This window comes from Arachis duranensis, chromosome 10, assembly GCF_000817695.3.
Source record: "Arachis duranensis cultivar V14167 chromosome 10, aradu.V14167.gnm2.J7QH, whole genome shotgun sequence".
In the NCBI taxonomy this organism is placed as follows: Eukaryota; Viridiplantae; Streptophyta; class Magnoliopsida; order Fabales; family Fabaceae; genus Arachis; species Arachis duranensis.
In genome coordinates this window covers 80,000,734-80,013,046 of record NC_029781.3, presented here as the reverse complement: position 1 = coordinate 80,013,046, position 12,313 = coordinate 80,000,734, and the positions used below count along the sequence as shown (strand labels likewise).

Below are 12,313 nucleotides of genomic sequence, written 5' to 3'. Positions count from 1 at the left end.
GTTAAGATTATTTAGAATATAAATTTTAAATGTTTGTTCTTGAATAAATGCAAAACAAAAGATATTCAAAACTTTAAATTTGTACAAAATCTTTCTATATTTAATATTTTAGGACACTTGTATGTTAAATATATTTATTAAAGATGTTTTTATACGAAGATGATGTTATGAATCATTAGATAATTTTACATATTTAATTGAATAAATTTGACTGAATAATATGATAATTTACAATAATATTTTTATTGAAATATTTATCTATAAAAGCAGGTATGCTACACATACAAGCTTTTTTGGCTTATAAGTCTTATAAGTTGGCACAAACTCAGCAAAACACACGCGCATTACACTTCCACATTTAAGAGTAAATACACACACGTTACTCAACCACTTCCTGTTTCCAAAGCGTGCTACTCACCATTATGAACGACTCTTCTTCTTCTTCCTCGATGAAAATCACAACTGTCATTTTTCTTTCCGTTTCTCCTCCTCCTCCTCTTCTTCCTTCTTCTTCTCCTCCTTCTTTGTGTTTCTTCTCCTTTTTCTTCGCGTGTTTTATCTTTATCATCGTGTTTCTCCTCCTTCTTCTTTTAATTTTGCAACATTATGTATTTTTTTATTTGTTTGATTTTTTTCTCTCAAAAAGAATGATGAGAATTTGAAATAAGAAGATGAAGAAGAAGAAGCAACAGAAGATGAGGAGGAGGAAGAGGAAGAGTTCTGAATTATGCAGAACTCATCGGAATAAAAATACACCCAAATATCTTCGTTTTACACCCAAATATTTTCATATTATACCCAAATATCTTCGTTTTTACACCCAAATTTGCTGCAGATATAGAAATGAGTTATGTTACGTGTACACTAAAATCGGCCACCAAAGTCAGCAAGGGCTGCAAAATATACCCAAAATACACCACAGAAGGACTACAAAATACACCATATTAAAACAAGCATAAACTATACAATGCAAATACAACTATAAAACCATCATAAAAAATAATAAAAACCAGATTCATGAATCATAACTAAACAGAAACTAAAACAATTCAACTAAAAGAATAAGACAATTCACCCTCTGTCAGATGAAAAGTCATAAACTGTAAATACACCCAAACTTTTATAAAAATACACCCAAATATTCTTGATCTACACCCGAACGTCTGATATAAAATGGACAAGATTATATTAATTCTAATCAGAACTAGTACATTAGATTCAATTCAAACAAGGAAATTTTACAGACAAGGTTCACGCACTGATTCATCTGACAATCTGAAGTTGAATTATCCATTATCTTTAAAAACGATTTCAGAGTTTGATGTCAAAAAACAATGGAAATCGAGAATAACGAAGAAAGAGAACACAGAAAGAAAAGCACGTAAATGAAGAAGGAGAAAAAGAAGACAAGAAATTCAAAAAAGAAAACGGAATCCTTTCAAAAATTAAAAATCTGTTAGAGGCGCGTGAAACATATGTGCATAACAAGCGCGTTTAAACGTACTATCAATTAGAGAACTTGTAAGACTTGTATAGCAAAATCACTTATACGTAGAAATTAACCCCTATAAAAAATGATGAAATCACATATTCACATAACTTTGAAATAAACAAACCCTCTGTCTACACCTCCAAACATCTCCTATTTGAAATTAAAATATATTTTTTTAAAAAAATATTTATAAATTTCCTAAGAAAATCTAAATAAAGTACTTTAATTGTGCTAAAGCATTGTAATTTTATAAAAAAAAATGTTACGCACACTGGTATACTGAAATTTTAATAATTGTTAATTATTAATTTTAATTATAAAAAATATATATAATATATAATTAAGATCAATGAATAAAATTCATCAAAATACTGATGTATTATACTTAAAACCTATAGATATATGGGGAAAAGCAATGTTACATAACATCACACAATCCTATGTCACATTTTTTGTCGGATGAATTAGACAATTCTTAAAATATTACAACATCACAAATTCATTCTCATTACATATTCACACACACTGTACTTAAAGGTTCTCATCCACGACTTAGTCTTATCAAATTTCAATTCCAAATTAAGCATAATAAAAAACACCATGCTTGCCACTTGAACTAAACCTCAACTGCTATCCCACTTTATTACGTCATTCGTTAAAGGAGCAACAACATAATGTCACAAAAGCCTTATTGGAACAGAACTTTAATTGCAATTTTTTATTTAAAAAAAAATGTGTACCTGTCATGTAAGTTAACTAACAATATCCACACAAAAAATTTGGACTCCTGGGCCTGACTCTACAAGCAGGACCACATTAAAATTAGTAGCATAATAATATTGTGAATGTACAAATCCCCGAAACATGTCAGAAGCTAATAACATCTAACATGAATTTAACAATCAAAGAAAGAAAATTTCTCTAGCTAAGTAGGAACAAAGCCTCAGACACCACCACCATCAATCAAAACTCCAATGCTTCAAATTTCTTTGCCAATTATTCTTGGAATCCAAGGCTTCAAGAATGTGGAACGCAAAAATCAAGAGGTGTCTTGTATTTGAGCAAGTTATTTTGGTTTTCCGAGCACCAAACAAGGCATATAACAACCTAGTTCCTAGAGCCTAACAGGCAATCCAAAGTTGTGGAATGTCTTGATGGTCCCATCACAACCGGCTGCAACTATCGATAGTCCCCATGTTTCTGACACACAGCCGTCATTACAAGGTTCTTTGGGGCGTAGCTGTGGCCGGCTGTGATGGAATTCATCGTGCTCCGCAAGAGGTAAATCCCAACTAGGGAGCTTCTCCTCTGGCCATGTCATGGAACCACGGCACGTGCCGTCAATGGAGAACCAACTACCTAAGGAAAAACGTTCCGAAGAACCAACTACCATGGGAGCAGCTTCTAGCTGGTGTTGAGTTTCTGGGAAACAATGTGCAAAATTGTTGTAGGAGTTGCTACTTTCTGTGCTCATTCCTGACCAAGGTATCGCAACAGTAACACCCTTGGAGCAAAAGTACTCACAGGAATTGTTCGATTTTGCATGCTTGGATGAAGCATTTCCAAAGTCTTTGTAGTTCCAAATATATACACGAGAGTCATCTCCAACTGAAATTATATGTTTCTCGCTCGACATAAATGCACCTGATGTCTGACTTCCAGATTTTCGACGGCCTAAAGATAAAATTTTACATTGTTAGAAATATAATCATTAATGTATTTCTTCTGATCTTGTCTGCTTGAATTTTTACCAACAAATAGTTTCATTACCTGATATCAGAGCTTTTAAAACATAAAAAAAAGGAAGAACTATCTTAATTTTGTCAATATTCTTGTGATTTTTCAATAAGGTCAGAAAGGGAATACATGTTATGTTATGTAACCTAAAACAGATTTTACAAAAATAAAACACACACATAGTCACATATACACACAAAAACAAGATTATTATAGGAGATGAGTCTAAATTTAAACAAAAAGATAAAAATTGATGATTACGCTTGCTTAGCAAAACAAAAAAACAGAACATTTAGGAAATCCGTAACAATGACAAGTCCGCAAGTTCTTCAGGTTAACTAAAGATCTTGATACAAATGAAGGTTGACCAACCACAAAACAAAAGTTGAAAAGTTATAAGAAAGAAAAATGAAGGTTTAAAATTTTGCAAACTATCCTAGCATTGGTATTGAGTGCTCTACCTTTAAATGTCTGAACAAGTTCCATGCCTTCTAATATTCGGACTTTGGAATCTTCTGATGTGATCATGACTCTTTGGTGGTTTTTCTTGGAAAACTGCAATGGAACCAAGTGTTGCAATATTAACAAAGTTAAGTATAAAATATGAAAATTCTTTTTAGTGAAGAATGTCGAGATCAAAACCTGAATTCCAGTGATCTTGTTGCGAGATGTTGATGTTCTCTTCTTTCCGCTAACATTAATCTGTGCCTCAAGATGGAAATGTTTGCCTAAATCATTAGTAATCAAATTTAGACACTTGTTTAATTCATTTCCTATCTTATTTTTTTCAGAAAACCAGGGATCATAACTATGGTAAACTCAAAGCTATAAGTACTTACCCGAAGCAACATAAAAGCGACATATGCCCGTAAGGGAACCAACAACAAATCCCTGCACAAATAAACAATCTAAGGTTCAAAATCCCCTTTGAATGTAAATTTTTATACTAAGAATAAGTGAAAAGAGATCAAAAAGTTTTTTGACAAGATTTAGTTGAGTACTGATAACATTAACAAACCTTTCCATTTGGTTGGTAACTTATGGCAGTTATGACATCTCGAATGTCTGCCCAGTCAACCACTCGCTCTTCGCGCATTCCCCATATTCGAACTTTACCATCTATGGAGCCACTGATGAAGTAATTTTCATCAACAGGATTGAATTGAATGCATGTCACTGCTTCCATGTAAATAAGAGATACAATAATTAAATATCATACTAAGTTATCCTAATAATGGTTCATATTATAGTTACAACTAAACAGAAAAGAATGAGATTAAAAGGGTTGGTTCTGAAATTACCATAATCTGTGTGATGGAAAACATGTAGACATTGATTACAACCAATCTGCCACATGCGAACAGTTTTATCCATTGAAGATGAAAGCAGAATCTGCATCAAGAGATATGATAGATCAGATTAACATTCAAAGAGAACACATAAGAGAATTAATAACAAGTTAAACTCACATCTGAACTTGACCAAGCCAGATCCAAGACATCACTGGAATGACCACAAAATTCTTGCATTGGTGATTCCTCAATTTGGAAAATCTTGTTTGGGAACACAACAAAGGATTGAGTTTTAGGAGCAGAGTTGTGTGGTTTCACTTTGCTGTCAGCACTCTTAACTCCATTGAAGCAAAGACTGGATGCCTCGGTGGATACGACACGCCAAATGCGAACAACGCCGTCTTGGCCTCCACTAGCAAGATAGCGGCCACTGGGACTAAATTTCATGGTCCAAATTAGGCCATCGTGAGCTCTAATATTCTGCCCAGTAAACAATGCACTCAATTCCATCCACCTCTTTTTAATCTGATTCACATTGATCCTTCTTGTAATTTTAGTACTTCCCTTATCCAATCTTGATCCAATTTTCATTCCATATGCAATGCGATTCCACCAATTCTTCTTCTTTTTACTTGTACAAGTTCCAAATTCTCCAAAGTCTTGTTTGGGCAAAGTAACCGGTGAATTCTCCGGTCGTTTCTTAATTTCATCAAACAATGCTACGTCTTGAGAAGTAGGAGCACAAGAAATGGAAGCAGTTGAAGATGTGACATCATCAAAATCATTCATATTGTGTGAAGAAGAGACACTAACACTAACCATACCCATTCTCTGAAGAAACCTTTCCCTCCTTTCCTCCACACAAAGAGGCTCATTCATCCAAACCTCATAACCAAACTCATCATCATCATCATCGTGAGGTGGTGACAAACAATCCAGAGAATCAAAGAACACTTCATCTTCTCCACCATCATGAGAGAGCAGCATATCCTCCTTATATTGAAATCCCCTTAAATACCAATGTGAAACATACATGTCCAGTTTCCAAATCCCAAGCCAATAAGAACACTTGTTTTGAGGTCAGTAACCATCATAAACAAACCAAGAAGAATCACAGAGCCCAAGAAGAGAAGTTTATGTGTGGACACACTCTTGATGGTAAGAATATATATATTGGAAAGTGGATTGAGACCGACCCTCCAACTATGGTGGTAGCTGGTGGTACAAGTCAATGGACAAGTGCAGTGAACCTTTGGTAAAGGAAACAAAACGAGAAAAAGGTAACAAGTGTCGTGTGGAGCAATGGTGTGAGAGTTTCTTGAGATCTGTGCCTTCTTTTGCTTCGTGGCTCTCTTCACAACACACGCTGCTGCTTCCTCTTTCTTTTCACAGTCTATCAAGGTTACACCTATGTCTCTTCCTTCCTTCCTTTCTTCCTCTCGTAACTAACCAACAACAATTTCACTATTAGAAACCAACTATGTGTGTGTCTTTCGTTCAATTTAAACTAATCAATCATCGCAATTTATTATAATCAAACTGTAGTAGTACTACTATTTTTCATTCATCCTATTATATCTACAATAAAATTCGCTATTAAAATTAGTCATTAATATAAAATATATATATATTTATATATAAATATATAATAATTAATTTTAATGTAAAAATAATAATTTTAATTTTTTTTATCGTATGATAAAGTGAAGAGATCCAAAAAAAATTTTAGAATTTTGAAAAAGCCAATTTCCATTTCGAGGCTAAAACTGTTACTTACACAAAGAATATTACTCTATTCTACTTTGCTTTTCAATATTCATATAGTCAAATACCAGCATGGCATTGGCAACATCAACAACAAACGATACGAGAATCTGCAAGCAAACTGGAAACATCACAAGTACTTTTTTTGGCTGAAATATTGAAGACCAATGTCAAACTTTCGAGATAGTAGTGGTAGATTTGTTTTTTAATTCAAATTTTAAGGGGAGTTTTTAATTGGTGTAATTAAAACTCGTACACGTACATAATTCTATAATTCATGCAGTACTCCCAAAAAATTAGTGTTCTCTCATTTAATAATATTTTTAAAAAAATAAAAAGCACTAAAATGTATAAAATAATGCCTTCGATAGTAATATTTGTGTAACAAAAATAGTAAGTATATATAAAACATTAGTTATTAAATTAGTTATTATGAATTAATATATATGCATATATTCTTTTACATATTTTTAATATATATTTTAATTTTTAATGTCTACATAATATAGAATTAGGATAGATATAATAAAATAAAAAATACATTTATTTTTTATTTTCAACGTTTATAATTTTTTAAAATATTTAATTTTATTTTTAATTTTTTATTTATATTAAAATTATTGTTGAATGTTAATTCAATACAAAATATTAGGAACAAAATTAAAAATATCAAAAATAAAATTAAATATGATGTATATTTTTAAAAAAATTGACCAACCTAAAATAAAATAAAGGAGATAGAATGAAAAGAAAGAGAAGAAATGTAAAAGTTGTGGGGTGGTGGGCATTACTGGGCAAAGCATAGTACAAGAGGGAGCAAGTAATTGAAGAAGAAGAAAGCGATTAGACAAGGAAGGGTCTAAAAAAAGAAGTCACAGCTTGATGAATGGTAGCCCTTTCCTTATTCCAACAAAACAACCCTTCCCAATTCCAACTTCAATTCTTGGCCTCCGTGTTTCTCTCACTCTAAAAACACACTCCATTAATTAATTACACTAACTTGTTGCTATTGCTATTGCTATTCTAGACAACTTTCTTACCTACACTGCCTACTATGTACTCTACCTCTATACCTATCTTCTTTCTCTTATGACTATCATTCATTTATATCACACCATTTTCTTTTCTAAAACAACAAATTAAGACAAATAAACCCCAACGTTTTTAGAAGTATATCATAAATTTGCTCAAAAATAAAATAATGATGCAATTTAATTTAGAATTTTGCTAATACACGTGTGTTAAGAATAACATATTAGCTAAATTAAAAAAAAAAAACCAACCCATTTAGTGCATCATTGACAAATAGATAAATTAGCAACCAAGAAGATGTAAATTTTCTTAAAGTGTTATAAATGGAAAAGAAATTGAGATGGCATCAAAAGAATTTGTCAAACAAAGTAGTTGAACTTTTAAATTTCTGAAATTTTATTTAATTTTTTATTAAATTAATTATACGTAAGCCATTAGAAATTAGAATCGATATAATGATAAAAATATAAATAGTAGGTATGGAATTTTAATTTTAGATTATTTATTATCATTACATATATATACATTCGGTATTAATGACAGGAAAAGGACCTTACTCTGTAACAACTTTCCACCACTTCCTCTACACCTCAATTCCAATTTTTTCAACCCTTCTCTGTAAAAGAAAAAATATTGAAGGAAATTAATTTAAAAAAAAAAAACTTCTCCCAAAACGGCCTTTGTCCTTTTTTTTTTCCCTTAGTTCTTTGGGATGTGTGGAATTTTTGAGCAAGAACAAGAACGAAAGAAACTCACGTGAAAGCACTCAGAGTGAGGACCCCATCATGAATATAAGAAACTTGAAGAACCTTTGTTCTCAAAAGGGTGTGTGGCTTGGACCTTGGTTTATGATATCTATCTAGGAATTATAGGAGTCTATGGCTATGTGTGTTTTCTTTATAGCTTAACCCCATAAGAGTTTCTTCATTGTTGTGAATCCCCTTCATATAGAACAAAGAAAGTGAAACATTATTTCTTCTTTATATCTTGCAACGAAAATTGGATTGGAAGGATGATGAGGATACTACAGCGTTACATGCATAAAAGGAAATTACAAAAGAGTAGAAAAAAGAAAGTAAACAAATTAAAAGTATGATAAGATGGTTCGTTGTATGCATCATTTTCACCACTTTGAAAATATCGAACATTCCAAATACCTCGCCTCCACTACTCTCAACCACAACCACGCTTCCCCTAGGCTTTCACCATTGTCTCCTAAGAAATTCATGTTACGTAAATTATTAATTTTAATATGATGGAATTGTTTATGGCTATGCTAATTATGATAGTTAAATCATTTTAGTAATATTTAAAAAGTTTTATTAAAATTAAAGATATATTTTTATTTTTATAGTCATTGTAGCTACTATAACCATAGATACTATAGTATATACCTTTTAATACTAATAATATATATTTATGTAATTGTTGTCATATAATATTTTAATTTTTCGTATTACATCTTTTCAATTTGTTGCATCATAATATTTTTTTCCTATCTATAACACCTATGTATCTAATCCTACTGTAAAAGAACGCAACTAACCTAACCAATCTGATTGGAATTTTATGAGACATACTGGAAATGTCTCGTAACTCTCTTTATTTTATTTTATTTTTTTCATTCTAAAGATCGATCTCCACTACATATGATCCAAGGTTTATGTTAGGTGAAAATCAAATAAAATAAAAGAGAACTTGCTCACAAATTATTAGGAAAACATGCTCACATTACATAACATATGTATTTTAATATTTCACATTATCCATGACCATGAAATTAAACAATAATTACTGCGTGAACAAGAGTAGATCTGGAATATTTGAGCAAGTTAGGGTATTGGTTAAATTAATCCATAAATAAATTAGTTATCTATGGACCACGGTAGGGTGAGTGTGGAGCCAATAGATTGTACACTGAGACTGAGAATGCCCTTTCAATTTCTTAATCTTTGCTCCTTTCACTATCTCCTACTTAATAATAATAAATAACAATAATAACAAAATGTATCTACATTTTAAAGAACAAATTATCAAATTAGTCTTTAAAAAATTATTTTTTGTCTAAATTAGTTTTCGAAAAAAAATAATTAAATTTGTCGTTCAAAAATTTTATTTAAATTAGTTATATTGATCTTTTTATCATTTCTGTTACTAATGACGTCAAAATTTGTTAATGTGTCACATTAAGTGACACCACAGTATACATCTATTAATTTTAATTAATAACTAATATGATAAATATATTAAGTTAGATCAATGAACTTCAAATTGAAAGATTCTAATACATTAAGTAAAGTTATTTTTCAATTAAATTTTGATTTGATCTAATTTATAAACTTATTATATTTGCAGCTAATCAAGACTACTAAGTGTGTGCTGTAATATCACTAATGTGTAATATCAGCAAATTTTAATGTCGTTAACAAAGAAATTGGCAAAAAAATCAACGTAATTAATTTAAAATTTTTAAAGAATAAATTTAGTTAAAAAATTTTTTTAAGACTAATTTAAAAAACGAATGATATTTCAAAAAGAAATTTTATTATTTACTCATATCTCAATTCAAACCAGAAAAGAGCATACAACTAATTAACTAAAACAATGTCTACATTTCAAAAATTACACTCATGTACTACTTCATACTACTACTAATCACAAAAGTATATTAGGGAAGTTGATATAGCACCAAAAGTATTTTAATTTATTTAATCTTTGAGGAGAGGGACTAATTTGATCATGAGATAATGAAAATCAAATAATAATCAATTTAACAACTAATTTAAAAATATTTTGTGCTAATAAATTTTAATGTTATGTCAAGTAACTCACAATTAGAAAATCAAATTTTAATCTTTTTTTTAAAATATAAATGGATTATATAATTATTACATGTTAAGTTATAATTTTAGTTAATTATTCTCCTCCTTAGAATTACAAAACTCACATATTTATATTTCCATTTTAGTTTAGAATTACAAAACTCACATATTTATATTTCCATTTTAGTAAAAAAAAAAAAAAAAGGCAAACACCTCTTTTATACGTTACATGTGTATGTAAACTCCCTTGCTCATTGAGAATTTACAGTTTACCATTAATATTGTTGACTAGTCAATTAACAAAGAATTAATTTGATTACGAGTTTGAATTTGAAAGGCTAATTTGATTGATTTAAAAATTATTCAATTTAACTATCATGTAAAAACCTCAAGACTAATTTGATTTTATATTGCGTATTAACTAACGAAGTCGCATGTTGTATGCATTTAACTCAAAAAGAATCAGAAACTAAGCAATATGATTTTTGTAATCAATTAAAGGGAATCTTCGCCCTAAAAAAAATAAAGAAAATCTTCAGTCAACAATTTTAGAATTTTTTTATCCTTTTACAGTCTTCAAACCAAGGATCAAATCAAATCTGACAGCCGCCAGTTCCAGGTTACTGTTGAGTGCAAAGTGAAAACCAAATAAATTCTATTGTCACATTTGTCGGTTTACTGTTACAGATTTGATGCTCCAACAACAAGGACACAAATTGTGGCTAAAATTTTTTCATATGATTTGTTGGGCGATGAACCGTTGAGATCCTAAAAAACGAAAATTATTATTGGTGAATTTTAAAAATATGAAAATAAATAAAATTTGTCATTGGTCAATTGAAAACTTTTTTAACTTAAAATTGTAAAAATTTGAATTGCTGAGTTTTAATTGTTTTTTTATTTTTTTATATTTTAAAAATATAATTTGTCTACGAGTTGACTTTTTTTATTATTTTTTACTTTTTTAAAAGTACAATACACTAATGACAAATTTTGAACATCATATTTTAGTAAATAATAATATTATATTATTTTTTCTGAGAATCACCAAATTCAGAATTATGTACAAACTAAAAAGTGACAAATTGTTACTATTATAAAAAAATAAATATTTTTTCATATATAACACCCACTCATTTTTTTAAAAGCTATTATTATATTTTTCTAAGTAACTAACTAATTCTATGACTATAAGATAAATTACACTTGTAGCTTACTCTAAATAGAAGTTACATTATATTTTATGTTCATCAAATAATAAGTGCATAATTAGTAAAAAAGAGGTTATAGCATATGGTTGAATTCTTATTTTTTCATGTGAAGTTCACATGGACAAAGCATAAAAACAAACAAGATGATTCTAGGTGCCACGCCATTTGGTCTCCCATTGAATCGCAGACCAAGCATTTTCCATGACATGGAATAGTATCATATGAATTCTCATATTTCAATTATTATTTTGCATTTGGCAATATTTCAATCATAACATTTGATTTCCCTATTATCTTAGGTCGCATTCATCACTTGGTCTTGTTAAACTTTATTTCTTGCTTTTTACAGTAACACAATCAATAATAATGCTAGATTTCATGCATATCACAAACCAAGCAATCAAAATTCCAAAAAGATGATAAAAGGAAAATAATAATTCAATAGTGTGTAGCACTTCTAGAGATTTCCTTTCCAACTTTTCTTTTCTCGGGAAAACAAACAAACAAGCAATCAACATTATTGGAAAATAGAGGAGAGGGAACAGAGTGAAAGGATGTACAGGAATGTGCAACAGTGTGTTTGAATTGGATAAAATAATAATAAAGTTTGTGGATTGAATTAAAAGTAAATAAAATAATAAATTCATTAACAATTACAAGTTTTATTCAGCAGTGTAGAGCACTAACCTTAAGATTTAAGAACCCTTTGTTGGAGACTAAACAATATGGATTAAGGAGTCTTGGCTCTTGTTCACTTCTTTGTTGCTGCAGTGTTCAAAATCTTGTAATAATTGACGTCTTTTTTCTTAATTATATACATGCATGTACTGTAGTGTCTACATTTATTTATATCATCATGCCACAAAATTAATGAATAAAAATGGAAATATCATGAAATTTCATTATATTAAATATATAGGAGGAAAATGTGGAAGTTATTGGAGGGTTTTAGGGCTGAGTATC

General features: G+C 29.9%; 1 protein-coding gene across 2 annotated transcripts; it reads right to left on the bottom strand.

Moving 5' to 3' along the window:
* Positions 1 to 2,195: 2,195 nt before the first annotated feature.
* Positions 2,196 to 12,098, bottom strand: LOC107470400 (vegetative incompatibility protein HET-E-1-like). Of its 2 annotated transcripts, none has more exons than XM_052255067.1 (8): positions 12,038 to 12,098; positions 4,699 to 5,966; positions 4,531 to 4,621; positions 4,248 to 4,405; positions 4,069 to 4,120; positions 3,872 to 3,957; positions 3,691 to 3,784; positions 2,196 to 3,166 (listed from the first exon to the last, which is right to left on the bottom strand). In XM_052255067.1, exons 2-8 carry the CDS (start codon positions 5,554 to 5,556, stop codon positions 2,607 to 2,609), a joined length of 1,899 nt encoding a protein of 632 aa, XP_052111027.1. In that variant the 5' UTR covers positions 5,557 to 5,966; positions 12,038 to 12,098; the 3' UTR covers positions 2,196 to 2,606. The 2 variants fall into 2 exon arrangements, with proteins under 2 accessions (XP_052111027.1, XP_015945294.1); XM_016089808.3 differs by lacking the exon at positions 12,038 to 12,098 and adding an exon at positions 7,875 to 7,923.
* Positions 12,099 to 12,313: the final 215 nt, after the last annotated feature.